Consider the following 21,002-nt stretch of genomic DNA (forward strand, 5'->3'; position numbering starts at 1 on the left):
GACTATACTTACTAAAGACCAGTAAAGATGTTCTTATTTGAATAGAAGCAGCCAGTGGCCAGATATGTATACAATAATAATCTGGCATGTCATTCTCAAATTAAAGGACCACTACAGTGAAAAATGAAAGCAGATAAAATCTGACAGAACCGAAAGGTTTTTGACTAATCCATCTCCTTATAGGGGATTCTCAGCATTTTCTTTGTTTTCAAACACATTTCCTGAATGGCAGATTCTCAGTCTAACTGTCAAAATAGTGTGCAAGTGAATAGGGAGGCTAGCTGGTATCCTACTATTTTGGCAATTAGACTTAGCAACTGCTGTTCAGGAAATGCATTTGAAAACCAAAAAACAAAACAAAACCTGAGACTCTCCCATGAGGAGATGAACTAGTCCAAAACCTGTCGATTCTGACTTTACCTGCTTACTTTTTTGACTATAGTGGCCCTTAACTAAACAACAAAATTCAGCACTCTGAGGTGGAAGTCCCGCCTCCTTCTCACTCTGAATTTCTGACGGCTGCTTAGCTGGTCATGTTATTCCTCCTGGACCTGCACCTTGGCAGCAGTTTTTCCTCTTAGCATACTCTATATGATTCATGATTGGATTTGCATTGGCTTCTTCGTCCTGTAGTGAAGGTTTGACTATAAGAATGGGGCTGTGAAGTGAAAGGGATGTCTCTTTTCACTATTTTCATTTCACCAGGATGCTGTTACACTGTTATATGAACCGTATGTTATTCCAAAAATAGAGACAAAAGTGCTGGCACTCAACACTGGCAGGGTGCTTTTAGAAAACCTCACTTGTTCTCTGGTGAATCCAGATTCTAGAATGAAGAGAGACTGGGCACCAAGTGGCAAAAAATCCAGGCTTTATTAAACTTTAATGTTAAAAAGACAGACAATGGTGAAAGGACAGTGGGGAAAAGTACAGATTCCAACCTGACAGCCGTTTCACAGGAACTCCTGCTTCTTCAGAGGCCCTAAACTAGAGCTAGCTACTAATCAGGTTCCCATGACATGACTGTCAGCCTGGAACTTGTGCCTTCCCCCATTGTCTGTCTGATGCTTATTAACATTGAAGTTTAATAAAGCCTTGGTGTTATGCCGCTTGTTCCCCAGTCTCTCTACCATCTATTATTATTATTTAGTATTTATATAGCGCCGACATCTTCCACAGCACTCTACAGAGTATATATATTCTTGTCACTAACTGCCCCTCAAAGAAGCTCACAATCTAGTCCCTACCATAGTCATATCTCTAAATCTCAATTAACTTATCTGTATGTTTTTGGGATGTGGGAGGAAACTGGAGTGCCCGGAGGAAACCCACACAGACACTGGGAGAACATAAAAAGTCCTTGCAGATGTTGACCTGGCTGGAATTCGAACCGGGGACCCAGTGATGCAAGGCGAGAGTGCTAGCCACTAAGCCACCGTGCTATGATCCAAATGCTCCATGGTTCCTTAAATTGCTGTATTACTTGCTTTGTTGTGAGAAAAAATGTGTATTGAGTTTTTTACAATAAAAACAACATACATACAGTGTCAGTCAACCTTCCCTTGTCAAATGACCCTGCCCACTACTTCTAGTATAATGCAAGGTATAGGGATACTTGTTTATACAATACTATAACATAGCAGGTGTAATTTGAACTTGGTTACATATCGATTTTGAATAGAGATAACCATTGGGTCCATACCTTACAAAATGTCTTCTTAGAGCCTCTGTTTTCATATATAGCTTTGTAGGTAGGTATAGCTGTGTGTACAGAGTTCTGAAACTCAGTGATAGTAGGGTGAAACAGGGTTCTTCTATTTTAGGGCTATTTGCCTTCTAGCATAGAAGAAAAACAGTCTAGCCAGGAATGCCTTTCGTTCTGAAATAGGCATTTTTCCAAATATGTTAAAGGACATCCGAGGTGAAAATAAACTGATGAGAAAAACAACTGTATCTATCCTCAGTCTCCTAAACATGACTTTTATAGATATCCCACAGTTTTATATTTAAAGCCAATGGGTACTGCTAATAAAAAAAAAAAAGTCAGATACTCACCTAAGGAGAGGGAAGGCTCGGTCCTAATGAGCCTTCCCTCTCCTCTCCCGGTGCACTCGGTGCTGCGCTGGCTCCCCCGTTTGCGCCCGCCGCCGCAGGGACTTCAGAGGTCTTCGGGAGCACTCGGGCTTCCGAAGATGAGCCGCTCCATACTACGTACGCACGAGCGCATCATAGAGGGCGCTCGCGCATGCGTAGTATGGAGCGGCCGCGTCCTCGGGAGCCCGAGTGCTCCCGAAGCCTTCCAAAAGCTCCCTTCGGCATGCGGAAGTGGCAGTATTTGACCGAACTGGTCGAATACTGCCACAGGGGATCCTGCGCGGGACCGGGCACCGGGAGAGGAGAGGAAAGGCTCATTAGGACCGAGCCTTCCCTCTCCTTAGGTGAGTATCTGACTTTTTGTTTTTTGAAACGGTAAACATTCACTTTGAATCTAATTTTTAAGTTTTTAATGTTCCATTGTCTCTACTTAATGACATCTTCATTGAAGTATGTCAGAGCTCAAATCTATGAATTATTGACCCTTTTGATCTCTTTCCTGCTCTCAGAAGCCATTTACTGAGAGGAAAGTGTTTTATGGCTGTAGTGACTTATCAGTGAGGGTTATGGTATCGTATGACCCAGTCCGACCCGGTCCTGAAGCGGACAGACACTGTCACTTGCATACCTGATGTTTAACGTTTTCAGGCAGAGAAAGAAAAAAAGGAACACAGCCTAGTTATTTGTGTGCTTGGCACTACACATATCTATCTCATCATGTCACATGTCACCTCGGTTGTCCTTTATAGAGCATAGCTTTAGGGGTAGATGGTACAGATGTGCTGATTAGTTTGTTAAGTAATGCATGTTTGTCATTCCAGTATACCTGAATCTCAGGACAGGACCAGAACATATGGAAACATTTTGCACACCACATCTCCAACATTTATCCTGTTCTGTGTCCCTCATCTTAGATAGCCATATAGGGTGTGATATTATATAGGAGAGAACAGAGGCGCCAAAAGGATAAAAGGGTTTTTAAAGGAGCTTAAAAGACAAAAATTTGGTAATTAGAGGAGGCAGTGGTGGAATTACCTCCTCCAAGCAGACACAACACGACTGTACATTCAGTCTATTTATTAAGGAACTCCAGATAAAACAAAGCAACGCGTTTCACGGGTAAGCGCCCGCTTCCTCAGGCAATAGAAAAAGGAGTTACAGCATCTAGAAAGACAAACAACACTCGGAGCCTCTGTCGGACAGAGTGTACAGTAGTGTTGTGTCTGCTTGGAGGAGGTAAGTCCACCACTGCCTCCACTAATTACCAAATTTTTGGCTTTTAAGCTCCTTTAAAACCCATTTTATCCTTTTGGCGCCTTTGTTCTCTCCTATATAATATTGTATCCACCCTGGGTGGAGGGTTGCGACCCTTGTCAACTATCTACAGAGAGCGACTTCTTATTCCTGAGTGGGGTCAGGATAATCTCCCTACCTGCCTTCACAGTGGTTGCCTATTGGTGACCCATGTTTGTGAGTATAACAACTATTACTCTTTGTCATTATCCCCTTTGCCAATACATACTACACTATTGGGGCTCTTGGTGTTCCTCTGTTTATCTCGTTTGCATATAGGGTGTGATATGTGTTTGTATAGGTACTTAAGGGCTGATAGTTTGTGGCAGTGATGGGGGTTTTCAATAAGCCAGAGGTTACTTCTACCCACTCCTCCTCAGCTAACTCAGGGATGTCTATTGCTTGCTTTGTACAGGGCCGGTTTTAGAAGAAAGATGAGTATAAAGCAAAGTGTATGACGTGAGATAGTTTCTGATTTCCAGTTGCATTCCGTAGAAAGCTATTCTAAAACCGCTGTTTTTCTCCATTTTTCACCTGTGCCTGTGATGTGAAGACCCCTGGGAGGTGCCGTTTGAGGAGATCCAGGACCTGCAGTGGGTTGGCAGTGGAGCTCAAGGAGCCGTCTTCCTGGGGAAGTTTCATGGTGAAGAGGTGGCTGTGAAGAAAGTCCGGGATATAAAAGAAACCGACATCAAGCATCTTCGCAAACTGAAGCACCCCAATATCATCACTTTCAAGTGAGAAATAAATGGAAGTCCTCTATCTCTAGAACAATTCAAAGCTCGGCTGACTTGTGCTTTAGATTTATTCTTTAGCATCTTGCATTGAAATTCCTTTCAAAGTATTATTTGTTCAGTATTTATATACAGAAGAGAGAGAAAAAAGGTGGTCACATTACAACTCAGCGATTCAAAACAACTCGATCAGAGCTCAACCCTCTCAAGGATAAATTCCAGGTTTATTGTTGATGTATGCAGAAGTGGTTACATAGCAACAAACCAGCACAAAGTTTCGGCAGAATGCGCTCTGCCAAGCACTTAACAAAGGGCATTCTGCCTGAAACGTTGTGCTGGTTTGTTGCTATGTAACCACTTTTGCATGCATCTACAATACACTTGGAATTTATCCTTGAATGGGTTGAGTTCGGTTGGAGATGTTTTGACTCAATTGGATGTCTTTTGGGGTGTGACGAGCCCTTTCTGACCTGTGAACTCCCCGCACAAATAGATTTAAAGTGTATCTGAGGCCACCAAACTGTGTGCTTATTCTACATCACATCCCAGGCTTTAATGACAAGACAAATAACATGTATATCGCGCTTTTCTCCTGGCGGACTCAAAGCGCCAGAGCTGCAGCCACTAGGGCGCGCTCCATAGGCAGAAGCAATGTTAGTCTTGCCCAGGTTCTACTACTGAATAGGAGCTTGAATAGGATACTGAATATTATTGAGCAGGAAGAGCTGAGATTGACTCATGTTTGGTTTTAGGGGATGGGGTGTGGCTGGGCATTTACAAAAAAAATCTTTGGGGTTGAATAATAAGAATAAAGGGTTGTTCCTGGCACTTTTTACAGGGGTGGCAGGACCAGGTATTCTGGGAGTTCAATACTCTCCCACCCCCAACACTATAGAAACTTTGATGGTGCTGCCTCTTCCTGTGTTACTACCCCTTTCACCATGTGGTGACAGTCAGGCTCTTAAAGTAGATCCGAGACAAACTTTTACTCATTGCATAATTGTGTTCCTTTCATATAGTTTATAGGATTAAGCCTCAGTGTTTACTATATGGAGAGCTGCCTTGGCAGAGCTCTCCTGCAGTCAGTCTATTCACAGTTGCTGATAAGAACTTGAAGACATGTTTTCAGCCTAAACAAACACACAACACAGAGACATAATTTCTTCAGTAACTGTGTGTGGAATAAAGACTTTTCATTGTGTGCTGTGATAAATAAGCAGGAATTGTATCTAATTATTTGATCCTTGCTATATGACGGTTGTGCATTATCATATTTATGGAGTTACCCACAGTAAGCGATAGACTCCAGCTTCTGTCCAGTTACAACAGTCACAGTTGAAAATGATTGCTAGTTGGTTGCCATGAATGACTTGCTTCTTACAGTTGCTGGCAGTCACATTAAGAGTTAATGAACTTGTCCTGTGTTTTGTGCCTTGTAGGGGTGTGTGCACACAAGCTCCATGTTACTGCATCTTAATGGAGTTTTGTGCTCAAGGGCAGCTGTATGAAGTGCTGCGTGCGGGGAGGAAGGTCACCCCCTCCTTACTGGTGGACTGGTCCATGGGTATAGCTGGAGGAATGAACTATCTTCATCTCCACAAAATCATCCATCGAGATCTCAAGTCGCCTAAGTAAGTATATTGTTGTTGCTGACAGTAATGCTTGTCATAGTTTTGTCTACAGCATTCCTATAGATTCCATGCATTGATGTGCATCTACAATGACACTGATATCTTCTGAATTATGTCTTCTATTATCATGGTCTGGGTGTATTTCATGGATTGATGAACTTACAGGTATACTGTAAGATCTATCCCTTTGCTTCATAGCTGCTGCATAAACCTACACGTCAGTGCCTGTCTAGAAGCTGCCATATAAAGTGTTGCCCCTGAATAGCATAAATTATGGATAGCCTATTTGTCGCCAATTTGGCACCCCAGACAGGGCACTTTTTGTGTCCCTTCCCCAATCTAGAGAACAAGAAGGTAATGACCAACATCAATTCATTTTGTGGGGATCAAAAACAAATTGATAGTTCACATAGAAATAATGTTGTTTCTAAAAATAACCAGGCCATATACATCTCAATGGCCCAAATTCACTGAATCCGTATAACACACTCTTCCAATAATGATTTGAGGGGTGTGTATCCTAAACTGCCTATGTGCAGCCTGGGTTTTTACAGGCTAGAATATTGTCCAGGAAATCCAATCAGAGTTGCAACAATTGACACAGAGGTGCCCATACAGATGTTAAAATGACAATCCATCTCTTTCTTAATGGAACTAGCAGTTGGCTATAAGAATTCCATAAAGTACAGTGTGTTAAGACTAGCTCTGTGGCGCCCCCTCCTACAGATGTCACCCCGGACATCTGCCTGGTTTGCCTATGCCTAAAAAAGCCCTGAGATTAGGTGATTCATTTATATATCTCTGATTTGAGGTGATCAATTCCTGTTGTAGGCTACATTGGAAATAGAAGTGTTTCTGACCAGACAATCAGCCTTACAAACCTATCATCCAGTGGAAATAATTACTTACAGAATGCTTTGCATAGCCCTAGGACATGTATCTCCAGCTAATCAATAAACTGTATGTAGATGTCTTCATTTGGTCTTGGAGCAATGACACTTGGTGATTGGAAGAATGGGGGTCACAACTGTAGCACTCTGGCACATCTCAGATAGATTTGGGGATTTTTGTAGTATACCCGAAGCGAGCAGTTACAGAAAAGACACTATAGGTGTGTGTTGGGAGGTGTGCAGATGCTTACTGCACCTTCTGTGTGGCCAGCATCTCCCTCCATTGTGCAGTAAAAAGGCCCCGTTCCGATACCATGGTCGGCGCGGTCCCAGACGTACTATGCTGCAGTATGTCAGGCTGGCAGCCTTGTGACCTCGCTTTCCAAATGAGTGCCTGGGCTTATAGAAGGAGATGAGTGGGGAGCGTGGTTACAAGGCTTCTGAGCTAACATACTCTGTATGCAGGGTCAAAGGGCGCCGGCCATGCCAACCATGGTAATAGAACAGGGCCTTTTTACTGCGCAACGGATTGGGACGCTGGCACACAGGAGGTGCGGTAAGCATCCCTCCCCACACACACCTATAACATCCGGTTTTCTGTGCAGAAATACTAGAATTGGGGCACAACCCCACTTTATCTCACAGTCCATTTTTCCGTAACTGCTTGCCTCAAGTGTCCTTAAATAAGCTTAAATATGTGCTTCGTGGTTATGCTGTTGATAAAGCATAGATACACTATGCAGAGAATAGTGGAGAAACAGCTTAGCTTTACCACTTAAAGCGGATCTGAGATGAAAAACTAACTATAACAAGTAACTTGTCTATATATCTTATCTAAAGTTTAGATAGTTTACACAGCAAATCTAGCTGCAAACAGCTTTAACAGAATATGATTATTTCTTTCTGTGATACAATGAGAGCAGCCATGTTGTTTGTAAACATTACACACATGCAAAGCTGATAGCATCTCCAGCTCTCTGCCTGTGACAAATTCACTCTGCTCTCCTCCTCCCCTCTGCCTCTCTGGCTAGTAACCTCCTCCTCCTCCTACCCAGACTGATCTCCTACAAGCACTTGCTACAGTGCCAAAGCTCTCTGAAAAATCTGTGGGCGAGGCTTGTTTAGTTTATAGGGAATTAGAGTATTAAAACAAAACAAAAAAAGTATTTGGCTTGAGGAATGCCCTATAAACTATATGAAAGAAACACAATTATGCAATGAGTAAAAGTTTATCTCGGATCCACTTTAACTTTGTTCCTAACAGGTGATTGCTAAAGATTGCATCACCTGTCATAGAACACTTAAATCCTCTGATAATGGATCTTGGATCTGAGTTTTCCTTGATTTGCAGCATCGTGAATTGCAGCGATGTGAGAATATTGGCTTTGTGTCCTGCTGCTTAGCAACACACAAATGATGCTGTGAAGGACAGTTAGGCCTCTTTCACTTGGAAGGCTGAAGGCAGAAAACCTACCGAAACTTGTTCAGAATTGCTGTTGGTTTACAAATACCTTGCTAGTCAACAGCAGCCACCTCCTTCACTGTGATGATGATCAGTTGGTATTATTAACCTTGAGATATTACTTAGCTTGTTAAACAGTGTTATCCATAAGGGCCCTTTTCCACTAGCAATCGCTAGCGTTCACGCTGAACGCTAGCGATTGCTGAATCGCAATTAGCGGCGATTCCCCGACGTTCGCGGCCGCGATTTTGCTATGCTATGCACTGCATAGCAAAATCGCGGCAAAAGTCGCTCCGCGGCGCGATCGCGATCAAGTAAAAAACGAATCGCGGTAGTGGAAATTACCTACCGCGATTCCTATGTTAAAAAGCAAACCGTAGCGATTGTAAAATCGCTAGCGGTTTGCGTTTTTGCGATTCAGCCAGCGCAAACGCGCTGGTGGAAAAGGGCCCTTAAGGATGGTTCCAGACTGTGTGCAGCTGTATTATCAAGATCAGACCAGTGTGCAAAAAAAAAACTGGAGCAAAAATCATGCAGTTGCAACGAGGTTCACAGACAGCAAACTGTCAGGACCATGGTCATGACATTACACTGTGGGGGTTCACAACAATATCAGCCTTACAGAGCCTCTGATGATCTGTTTGAGAAAAGGTAAAGATTTATCATGGGAAAGGGGGTGTCCGCTACTGATTGGAATGAAGTTCAATCATTGGTTTAAAGTTCCCCTTTCAATACTTTTTATACAGTTATTTCTGTCCTTTATTGCCAGTGCATGCCCTATTGAAGCAACAGGCACGAGTAGGGGAACTCACCTTACTCTAGGCCATACATGTCAAACTCTGGACCGTAGGCCAAATCTGGCTCTGCGGAGACATTTAATTTGGCCCGCAAGTGGTTTTCCCACTTTGCACTATGTTTTGCCCACTCTAGACTACAAGAGAAGCTATATTGGAGGTGAGCCTAGATCACCAGGGAAGCCATATGGGGGAGGAGAAAAGCACTAGACATGAGAGAGCTGTATAGGGGAGGGAGAGGCGTCATCAGATAACAGGGAACTTGAGATATTACTTAGCTTGGGAGGAGAACCACTAGACAACAGGGAACTGTATTAGGGAGGGAAAAGATATTTGACACCAGGGAACTGTATAGGGGAGGGAGGAAGTATTAGACACCAGGGAACTGTATAGGGAAGGGAGGAAGTATTAGACACCAGGGAACTGTGTAGGGAAGGGAGGAAGTATTAGACACCAGGGAACTGTATAGGGGAGGAAGGAAGTATTAGACACCAGGGAACTGTATAGGGGAGGAAGGAGGTATTAGATACCAAGGAACTGTATAGGGGAGGGAGGACACTAGACACCAGGGAACTGTATAGGGGAGGAAGGAAGTATTAGACACCAGGGAACTGTATAGGGGAGGAAGGAAGTATTAGACACCAGGGAACTGTATAGGAAAGGGAGGAAGTATTATACACCAGGGAACTGTATAGGGTAGGAAGGAAGTATTAGATACCAGGGAACTGTATAGGTGAGGGAGGAGGGCCAATAGACACTAGATAACTGTATAGGGGAGGGAGAGGGCACCACTAGACACCAATGAACTGTATAAGAGAAAGAGGGAGGGCGCATTAGACACCAGGTAACTGTATCCTGTTCAAAGCCCTTTTCATAATATCTCCTGTTATACAAGAGGTAAGTGTATATTGTTGTGGGTCAGGGTGTTGTAGGTATAGGGGACACTATATTTGTGCTTATGCCCTGCATTCAGAGGAACTGGTCTATATATTGCCATGTCCATTCATCTTTTGAGGATGAGGAACAGGGGATTGTGCCTAGGGACGGGGACCCCATGGAACTCCTATGACACTGTGACTTGTTATTAAACCTCTGGCAAGTGATGTCCAAATCTCAGATATGGTACAGCTGAAGTATAGCAGGGGATAGATAAAACTATATAAATTATGGTTCAGCAGGGTACAACATAGCAGATAATGTTCAGATTAAACACAGTGCATGAGAAATGAAACCCGGTTCTCAGAAATAAACTATTTACAGTTCACACAGTGAAACAGTTGCCATGGTTGCTAGATTATGTTGCCAATTCCATGGATGTTCATAAGGATGGCAATCATCTGTTCATTAGATATAAGAAACGTTATGATTTTTTTGGCATGAAAAGGTTGGCTGATTCAACTGTGCACATATAGATGGACCATTATGGATCATAAGGACTGCTATTTCTGCAGGAATACTAATATAATATCCACGTGATGTATTGTGCTTGCTAATTTGGCTCATGCTGGCATTAGTTATAGTGTTGGCCTCTGTATGCTGTGTGGGTGGATAGTTCTAGTGTAACATGCATGTTGCCTTGGCATATATTAGCTCTTATAGAAGTGGTGGCCTCTATGCACTGAGTGGGTGGGTGGTAGGAGCTATACAAAGTCTTCTCTATCAGAGGATCTAAAGGACAGCTGTTGTTCTAGCACATAGAAGTATGTATTACATCATGCAATTATAAGAACTTTTTGTGTCCTGTGGCAAAAAGTAATGCTTCTTTCTTTGGGGAAATTTAAATTACCCTGTAATAGGTCCATGCATATTAGTACACTGATTCATGCCATTAAAATGTTGTCTTCAGTCTTCTTAGTCTATGAAAATTCTGCACTTCAAAATGACTAAAGGGTAGTCCAGTCACAGATGACCTTGTGGACTCCCATGTTATCAATCCTCACCCCTCAATCCTGATGACTCATGCTCTCTAATTGGAGAAAAGATACCATGAATCATTAGGAGGGAAATTATATATGCTGTCTAACTCAAGAGAAGATGAATCATCAGAAGGGAGGGAGTAAGGAGTGATCAAGTGGAAGTCAGAAGTGAGAGAGTTTAGAAGTAATCAAGTGGGAGTCAGAAGGGAGGGATTAATGAGTGATTAAGTGGGAGTCAGAGGGATGGATTAATGAATGATCAAGTGGGAGTCAGAAGTGATCAAGCAGGAGTCAGAGGTAGGGACTAGGAAGTAAGAAGTGATCAAGTGGGAGTCAGAAGGGAAGAGATTAATGAATGATCAAGTGGGAGTCAGAAGGGCAGAGATTAATGAATGATCAAGTGGGAGTCAGAAGGGAGGGATTAATGAGTGACCAAGTGGGCTTTAGAGGGAGGGAATAAGAAGTGATCAAGTGGAAGTCAGGGGGAGGGATTAATGAGTGATCAAGTGGGAGTCAGAAGTGAGAGAGTGAGAAGTGATCAAGTGGGAGTCAGAAGTGAGAGAGTAAGAAGTGATCAAGTGGGAGTCAGAAAGGAGGTAGTAAGAAGTGATCAAGTTGGAGTCAGAAGGGAGGGAGTAAGAAGTGATCAAATTTGAGTCAGAAGAGGGGGATTAATGAGTGATCAAGTGGGAGTGAGTAGGGAGGGAGTAAGAAGTGATCACGTCGGAGTTAGAAGGGAGGGAATAAGTAGTAATCGAGTGGGAATGACCACTTCAGCATCAGTCTTGAGGTTTTGTGTGCACAGTTGAAGTGGTGCCCAGTTGATCAAGCTGTGACTTCTTCTGCTTGAAGTAAGAACACCCAATTCACATTTTCATTTAAAGGGAAGGTCCAAGCAAAAAAAAAAAATGAGTTTCACTTACCTGTGGCTTCTACCAGCCCCATGCAGCCATCCTGTGCCCTCGTAGTCACTCACTGCTGCTCCAGTCCCCCGCTGGCAGCTTTCTGACCTCGGAGGTCAGGGCCAAATTGCATACATTTTTACGCATTCCAGCTAGTGCAGGAACAAAAATTTACGCGTTGCACCACTAACGGGTAAAAATGTATGTGTTAATGTCCCTGCACTAGCGGGAATGTGTAAAAATTTACGCAATTTGGCCCTGACCTCCGAGGTCAGAAAGCTGCCAGCGGGGGACTGGAGCAGCAGTGATTGACTACGAGGGCACAGGATGGCTACATGGGGCTGGTAGAAGCCCCAGGTAAGTGAAACTCATTTTTTTTTTTTTGCTTGGACCTTCCCTTTAAGGCAGCTGGTCCACGAAGTAGAAGGCAGAGAATCAGCACAACATCCAGACAAGCAGTTTCTAACGAAATTCAGCAATCACTTCATTCCTCTTCCGTAAGGTTTCACTTATGTATGATTGAGGTCAATGATCTTCATATGGTCCATCAATCAATAATCCTCCGTGGTTATAACATGAAGACTGTTCACAAATTTCATTTTTCAAATATCTTCCTAATAACTTTCTTTATAATATATGATGCTGTTGCATGCACAACATGAAGTATTTATATGTACTATACTGTATATCTGTGAGGGTCCTCCTTTATTCCAGACATAGAATATGCAAAGAAAACATAAAATCATTCCTTCCTGACACCTTTGTTGTGTTTGGGAAGACAGTGTGTTGCTATGACAACTTCTTAAGCATAATCAAGCGAGGAAAAAAAGACACTGACACTTCTATGTACAGATAATCCATTTATTGTCATCAGCAAGAGCCAATTGACTTGTACTAGCTGATTTGAGTTAAGTGTATGAATGTTGGTGTGTATAATTCTTAAAATGAACCGGAGGTAAAAACAAACTGATGAGATAAACAATTGTATCTTTCCCCCTACTCTTAAATCATAATTATGTTTTAGATATCCTATGGTTTTATTTTATGTTTAAACATTTACAAAGTAGCTTTAATATTTTATTGTCTCTGCTCAATGGCAGTCTATAAAGTATCACAGAGCGAAAATTAATAAACTTAATAGACCTTTCTTATCTATCCCCTGCTCTCAGAAGTTGTTTTCTGCAGGAAAAGTTTTTATGGCTGTAATTACTTATCAGGGAAGGCTATAATGCGACAAGGGTCCGACAAAAGAGAAACTGTCACTTGCATGCTTGAAGGATAACCCATTCAGACAGAAAAGGGGAACATAGCCTAGTTCTTAATATGTCTGGCACTGTACATACAGTATTCATGTTTATCTCATTATGTCACAACAAGTCACCTTGAATACCCTTCATCTGAGTAATTCTGGGCATACATATTGTAGATGTGTTAAACAATCAATATCAATTTAGTATTGATAATTTTTTTCCTTTTTCTGACCCACAGCATGTTGATTACCTATGATGACTTAGTAAAAATATCAGATTTTGGTACTTCCAAAGAACTGAGTGACAAGAGTACGAAAATGTCCTTTGCGGGTACAGTGGCCTGGATGGCACCCGAAGTCATACGCAATGAGCCCGTCTCTGAGAAGGTGGACATCTGGTGAGTGACTACAATTTACCTGTTCGTCTTTTCACATTTCTTACAGTTAAGGGATATACGTGGTAAATCTGTGTTATTATTTAAAACACTGTTTTTCAGTGGAATTCCATACAGTATGTGTTACAGTTGTTTTTTCCTGCTTCATTCATTGTAAGTTATTTCATATTATTAGCTTGGCTGTTTATACTATATCATCTTAACTGTGATATCATGCTACCCTGTGTCTTAAAGTGAACCTCCAGACTAAAAATCTACTCAGCAGCACTGAAAGGGCTTGGTTTTTCTTTAGCAGTTTCACAGCATCAGAACTTTGTTTTTCTTATGCAAGCCTCATTTTTGGATGCACAGAAGCTAAGCTCCGCCCCATCAAAGAAAACTGCCCAGGCATTTTTCCCCTGATACTGTGCAAAGCATGATGGGATTTCTGATGTTGTTGTTCTCCTTGCCTAGCAACTGGGAGGGGGGATCAGGACACAGGACAGTTGGAACTGTGTCTCAAGCTCCCTGTTACTTCCTTTCAACCAAAAAGATGGCTGCCCCCATGAAATCACAAACATTTGCCTGTTCTTTTAAAACAGGGTGGGTAAGAGAGATTATATTACCTATCTATTTTAATTAACATAACTAAGTGTAACTTAATGACAGTATGTTTGTTTAGGCTGAATTTCCTCTTTAAGGTGTGTATACATGTGCTATTTCTCCTCAATATTGAGCTCAATTCTGTGGGGCACAATGCTGTGCAGACATGTCACTAGGCAACAGCTTAGTAGGGTGTCTATAAAGAAGGGCATAGGGATGATGTTTCCCAGACTGATGGAGTGGCATCTGGTGGGAAGGGTATGGAGGGAAACCTTGGATCTTCAATTAAAGATCTGGCATGCTAGATCATTTGGTGTCCCTGGCACAACAATAATGAAAGCACCTCCCCAATTTTCTATATTTACAACTCTGTGGGGGGGGGGGGGGATGAATAGGGCAGCATCAGCCAAGCATTACACCACAAGGACGCTGTAAAGCTGCACAATGTCAATGGGACACAGCAAACACTGGAATATACTGTGCTGTGTACTAAGTCTTATGCAATGATTAAGTAAACAAGCATCCTTGCAAGAACCCTTTTGATGCCCTGTTGTAATTAATGCATCTAAATGACCAAGAACGTGTACAGTATGAGAGGTGTAAGCAGAGGAGGGGAACAGTTTGTTAATGATTACTACTATTCAAAGTGATCATTATATATATGTGATCATACACAGCATAGCACCATTAAATAGCTATTACTGCAGTTGAGGAAGGGCACCTAGTTGGCCCCTCTGGTCTAAGGGCCCTGGTGCAGTTGCAAACTCTGCATCGTCTACGGCTACGCCACTGCCTCTGTACCTCCTTCTGATGCTCAACGTATATAAGCAGTGTGCTGTAACATTGTGTCAGCATACAGGAATAGAGTCTGAAGAAGGTTTATTAGCCAAAATCTTCCTCTTTTTTTCCTTCAAGTTAGCCAATAAATGGTATCATCCTATTTCAGAACTTCCTGCTTTTACCAATGGCTAACACACAACAGTACTCTACAGCCACTTCCATTGGCTCATCCCAGTGATCAGTGCACTCTGCAATCAGCATCTGCAGTCACCCACTCCGCCAACCCTGCTGCCACTTTTCAGTATAAATGTCTAGTGGCTTCTTAAGCTAAGTACACACTTTGGAGATTTGCCACTTATGATAGTTCCTGATTGCGTTGGGTGGCAGTTTAGGAAAGAGTGGAGGACAGACTGAGCAGCCTGTTCTGTTGTATAGATATGGAAAAAAGAGTGACAGGTGTATCATTGCAAATACAAAAGCATATGGGCGAGAGCTACATTTCCCACCTGATTACTTGAGGTGGATGCCAATGATGTCAGGTGACCTCTGCACACTGCAGTTAGTCACTCATATAATTAGAAATTATCATATCAGCCAAGGAAAATCTTAAGTGTATACATGGCTTAAGAGTGGGAAAATCACTGGGGGCTTGATTCACTAACCGGCGCTAAGCCGTTTAGTGTGCCTTATCACTTAGTGGGCGCAAACTACGGCACTTAGTAGTTTGCGCCCACACATCAGTCTTAGCACTGCTCACTGCGCGCGCAGCGCGGGTGCGCCTATATTAGTGCTCGGTGCGACGATAACATCGCACCCGCTGCCCCTTGATAAAGGCGCATCGGGTGCCCCTGAGATGGCGCATTAATGCGCCGCTCCAGGGGTACCTGTTATCGTTTAAGGGGCAGCGGGCGCGACGTTATCGTCGCACCGTGCACTAATATAGGCGCACCCGCGCTGCGCGTGCAGTGAGCAGGGCTGCGCGTGAAGTAGCTTTGCGTGCACTAGGGGCAAAAACCGGCTTTTCACACCAGCGCTAACACTTAGCGCCAGTTAGTGAATCAAGCCTCGTGTGTCATGGAGTGAGTATAAATGGACTTTTAGGAGTTTAAAGCTGGTCATACAATTATAGATTTCCAAAAGAATGTATTGATTCCTACCCCACACAGTACATCAATTTTAATAGATTAACTAATAAATTAAGCAGCGTATCTTAAAGGGAACCTGAGGTGAGGGATATGGAGGCTGCCATACTTATTTCCTTGTAAACAATGCCTGTCAGCCCTGTTGATCTTCTGGCATAAGTAGTGTCTGAGTCAAAACCCTGGAACAAGCATATGGCTAATCCAGTAAAACCTGAGTCAGCTGAGTCAGAGTCCCTGACCAATTTCAAAGTTGCAGAGAGCTCTGTCTTCTGAAGCTTGTTATCTCAAATATCTGGCACTTTATTGTTTTTGTTTCTGCAGAGGACAGGTCAGAAGTTCACTTGCCTGCTCTGTAAAATCATTTAAAATGCTGAGTAGTGTGTAAACTGCAAATATTAAAGTATGATGCAATGTTATAAAAAAAAACAAAAAAACGATATAACTGAAAATAAAAATATGAGAATATTTTCTTTACTACTGATCTAGTAATTATCGGTACTACACAACCAATTCATGATATCATAATTTTTTTTCTTTGCTTCAGTGCCTCTTTCAGCTATGCTGCCAACGCACTCTATGGGTCAGGGATGGGGGGGAGGGGCGGTGTTGGGTTGCGGACATTATTATTATTTACTAGTTGACCGTAGCCCGTTTAAAAACGGGCTCTAGGTCTCTTGATGCCACCACCACCGCCAGTCATTGCACTTGCGCACCCGCCCGCTGCACGCACCCTTCTGCCCGACTCCCTGGCACGTCCTCCTGTCCCAATGGCTGTCTGTACTGCGCATATGCGCAGTACAAAAAACCCACAGACACACAGCCAGGGACAGGAAGAATGACGCAGGGACAGTTACGGTAGGTTTTATTATAGAGGATTGTATTTATAAAGCACCAACATATTACATAGCTCTGTAGATGCGAGCCTGCGGTTGTGCATTCAAATCTTTCGGAATGTGTTCTGACAAAGTCTAATGTATGTTTTTACAGTATGCATATTTTGCGAAATTGCATGGACTATGACATGGTAAGCTCAGAGGCAGGAAATGGTCACAGATGCTTTGCTTGTATTACGTCAGAGTGCTTGCAGTTGCAGTGGTAGTATCTTTACATCTAAGCATCACAGGTGCTGGGAGTACTGCAATGCAAGGACGTGACTGCAGAGTCTTGCACTCGGTAGAGAGCATGTCAGCTAGCCGTACTGGGACTGTATCATGCTGCTGTCCTGACATTTCATGCACTGTATACCACACCGCTGGCAGCATCTTCACGAGCTGCCGTCTAAGAAAGGCTGTCCGCTGGGACACAGAACATGTCATAGCCCTGGCAGGCTGCCCAGTAAGAGGGTCCAGAGCGCCTAAGACTTGGTGTTTCCACTTAATTATATTAGTCATTTTTTCCACTAAGTGTGTAGAGTAGGAAACTGAGCGGGGAAGGCAGATGAGGGAGGAAGAAGGGGCATGCGGTAATACCCAGAGGTAGTTTGGAAAAACCTCTGTGTCATTTTAACCTCTTTAGTGCAGCGAGATATTAGCAGTGTCTTTGCTGGGAATTACTAATGACCTCTTCTTGGTTTCTCTTCGGTTTTGACTGCTGCTCTTGTTTTCAGTCTGTGGTTCCTGATGCAGGAATATTTTACAGCTTTGTTTTATGACACCTTAAATCACAGACCATGTTTACAAATTGTAACACTCAATTTGCATAAATTTAAAGGGAACTTAGAGAGGGATATGGGCTTACAATTAAAATAGCTGTGGCCAAGTTTCGCTGCAGGGTGAATCCGAAAGAGGGCTTACCCTGCGCCTGCTGAAACTCCAGGGTGGCGTTAATGCTATTATTCCCCCTCCGAGTTGCAGCACCTCGGGGGGATACGTAATGCAGGCACTGGCTTTTTCCGGCTGCCGAATTACCTCGTTTTTTTCTAACACAACAACTATCAGTTGTTTGGATGCCAGTGTTTCCAGGTTAGTTTTCGGCATTTCCTGGGAGGGGGGGGGGTGAGTAGACTTGGGCACTAGGTGGAGGGGGGGGGGTTAGAGTTAGGCACCTTTGTGGGGGTTAGGCATTGGGTTGGGGGGGTTAGGCTGGTTTCACACTGTATATTGGTGTTAGCGATGCAATGCGTCGCACCACCAAAAACAGGCCTTCAGCGAACACCACGTTAGTACACGGTGTTTCCTGCCTGGCCACCAGCCAAGCAGGAAGTGGCACGCGCTTGTGGTCACTTCCTTTGGATATGTATTGTAAAAGTACGCGACGCAACACTCTAATTTCGAGGTTGTTAAAGGATGCTGTGTCACCATAGACTTACTTGAGTTCCAGACCAATGCAGATCACTACAGGTTGCCACGGGTCCCGCGCGGTACTGTAGTTCTGTGCTAGCGTTAAATTGGGCACTTCTGGCAGCGCGTACTGCAATGTGGGAAGTATGAACTTCCCTATAGGGTTTCATTAGGCTGCGGTAGCAGTGCGGCAATTTTCTGCATTGCGCCAGTGTGAAAGGGCCCTGAGGCATTTAGAGCAGAGGATTCAAGTAAGAATCGGTGCCGGGTACTGCATAAAATCTAAAGGACAACTGTAGTGAGAGGTATATAGAGGCTGCCATATTCATTTCCTTTTAAGCAATACCAGTTGCCTGGCAGCCCTGCTGATCTATTTAACTGCAGTATTGTCTGAATCACACCAGAAACAAGCATGCAGCTAATCTTGTCAGATCTGACAATAATGTCAGAAACACCTGATATGCTGCATGCTTGTCCAGGGTCTATGACTGAAAGTATTAGAGTATTGTTTAAAAGGAAGTAAATATAGCAGCCTCTATACACCTCTCACTACAGTTGTCCATTAAATTACTGATATCTTATTATTAGTGCCACCAGCTGGTGCTCAACTCATGCGGTACCGCAATACGTACCCCTAAATGTACCAACTTTATATTGTAATAATATTAACTAAGCCAACTTGCTTGGGTATCACTGCCAACTGACTGTGATATAGATGATCAATGACTGTATCATGATGGAGAGACACTCATATGATATAGAAAAATTTAAATATGGAAAGGAGAATAGCCCCTCTGCTTAACTCATAAATGATCGAACTGCTATATTGTGATATTTATTGCATAACAACATATTTTATTGGTCAAGCCCGCTTCCTATGGTTTTAGTGCCAACTGGCTGGCAGAAAGAAGCACTCGCACAATCGTGGCACAGCCAATTGGCACTGAGAGCTGAGGAAATGGCTTGGCCTCCTATAGTGGTCAGAGATATTGCTGAAGTATAATGCTTGTTTTATTTAGGAGCCAAGTAAAGGTGGTTACTCTCTTTATTGTATTTTCATCCTTTAATATAATAAGGGCCCCTTCATCATGATACAGTCAATGTTTAGGAGAACACTGGCATACACTACCCATACATGGGATCGATCCTTTGACACTTTTAATTACTGTGATCAAAACTGCTAGCGATCTATTGACCCTGCTAGCCCAATCAGTTGTAGATTTAGCTCATTGACTGGAGGTGCGATTGAAGGACGAGGCACATTTTTGACAAGCAGAGGGTCATTGATGGGCACAGCTTTCCACTACATTGAATACTTGCTAGTGAGGCACAAGTTTGCTTAAAGGACAACTGAAGCAAGAGGGATATGGAGGCTGCCATAATTATTTCCTTTTAAACAATACCAGTTGCCTGGGAGCAGAGCAGGGACCAGGTCCTCCAGCACCCAAGGCTGAGACACCAAAGTGCGCCCCTCCATCCCTGCCACCCCAGCCATCACACACTGATTGCTATTAGACTAAAAGGTACCCCAGGGCCCCCAACCTCCCCAACACCTTAATCTCTAGTTATCTGGCTTGCAGTCACTGTCATGTATCCCCTTTTCTTATTTCTTTCTGCTTTAAACACAATTGGGAATGACAGCTGAATGAATTGTGCGCCCCCTCCTACACTGCGCCCTGAGGCTGGAGCCTCTCCGACCTCTGCCTCGGCCCGGCCCAGCCTGGGAGCCCTGCTGGTATATTTGGCCGCGGTAGTATCTGAATGACACCAGAAACAAGCATGCAGCTAATCTTGTCAGATCTGACAATGTCAGAAACACCTGATTTGCTGCATGCTTGTCCAGGGTCTATGGCTCAAAGGATAATGCTGGGAGTACACCATACAATTTTATGTTAGATTTTCTGCTAGAGTTACCTGCCAGATAGATAATTTCCAACATGTTGGAAATTATCTATCCAACCATCTATCTGCCTAGCAATTAGGCATTTTTCTACTCAAGAGGAGACAACCACAAGACAATGCACCAGAGATAATGCACAGTCGTTTGTTACAGTAGTGCGTGTGTACGCACCTTTACAGAAAATAGTCTAATTACAGAAAATCTAACAGAAAAATCTAACAGAAAATTGTATGGTGTATTCCCAGCAATATAGAGACAGAGGAGCAGCAGGACAGCCAGGTAACTGATATTGTTTAAAAGGAAATGAATATGGCTGCCTCCATACCCCTCTCGTTACAGTTGTCCTGTAATTCAGAGAGGTGCAAAGCGGCGAATCGGTTGCGGTGCCGCAATTGATTTATGAACGAGGCATAAGCGATCACTTTCTTGATTGGAAAGTCTGGAACGTAACTGTCTGTCACAATCTTTCCTCCTTACCGCATTCATACATACATCCAATTTTGATTGTCTAGTCAATGGCCAATTTTTGCACCTGCATGTAGTATGAGGACCAGCAGATTTTGAATGCAAATTGTGTATGTAAGCTCTTAAGCCTGGTACACACTTTCAATTTTGGTTGGCCAATCACTGACCTATTTTCCCTCCTCCATGTAGTATTAAGGTTTACCTGCACAATCTGCTCATGGTATTCAATATCTGTTGACTTCATATTACATGGAGGTGGTAAAATTGGTCTGTGATTGGCCAATCATAATTGAAAGTGTGTACCACGCTTTATACTACATGGAAGTGGTACAATCGGCCAATCATTCGTCAAACAAAATTAGATATGTGTACAAGACTTTAAAGGGAAGGTCTGAGGAAATAAAAAAAAAAGAAATCCACTAACCTTGGCCCTTCCTCCAGCCCCTGGCAGCCGACCTGTGCCTTCGCCACAGCTCCGGTGGCTCCCGGTACCT

General features: G+C 43.2%; 1 protein-coding gene across 4 annotated transcripts in view; it reads left to right on the forward strand.

Moving 5' to 3' along the window:
• MAP3K12 (mitogen-activated protein kinase kinase kinase 12) overlaps positions 1–21,002 on the forward strand; it is a 169,682-nt gene that overhangs the window by 94,386 nt on the left and 54,294 nt on the right. For all 4 annotated transcript variants that reach the window (XM_068267179.1, XM_068267183.1, XM_068267182.1 and 1 more), the window contains exons 3-5: positions 3,941–4,124; positions 5,561–5,752; positions 13,205–13,363. In XM_068267179.1, the coding sequence (XP_068123280.1) occupies positions 3,941–4,124; positions 5,561–5,752; positions 13,205–13,363 (535 nt within the window). The remainder of the gene's footprint in view (positions 1–3,940; positions 4,125–5,560; positions 5,753–13,204; positions 13,364–21,002) is intronic.

The sequence above is a fragment of the Hyperolius riggenbachi genome, chromosome 2 (assembly GCF_040937935.1).
Source record: "Hyperolius riggenbachi isolate aHypRig1 chromosome 2, aHypRig1.pri, whole genome shotgun sequence".
In the NCBI taxonomy this organism is placed as follows: Eukaryota; Metazoa; Chordata; class Amphibia; order Anura; family Hyperoliidae; genus Hyperolius; species Hyperolius riggenbachi.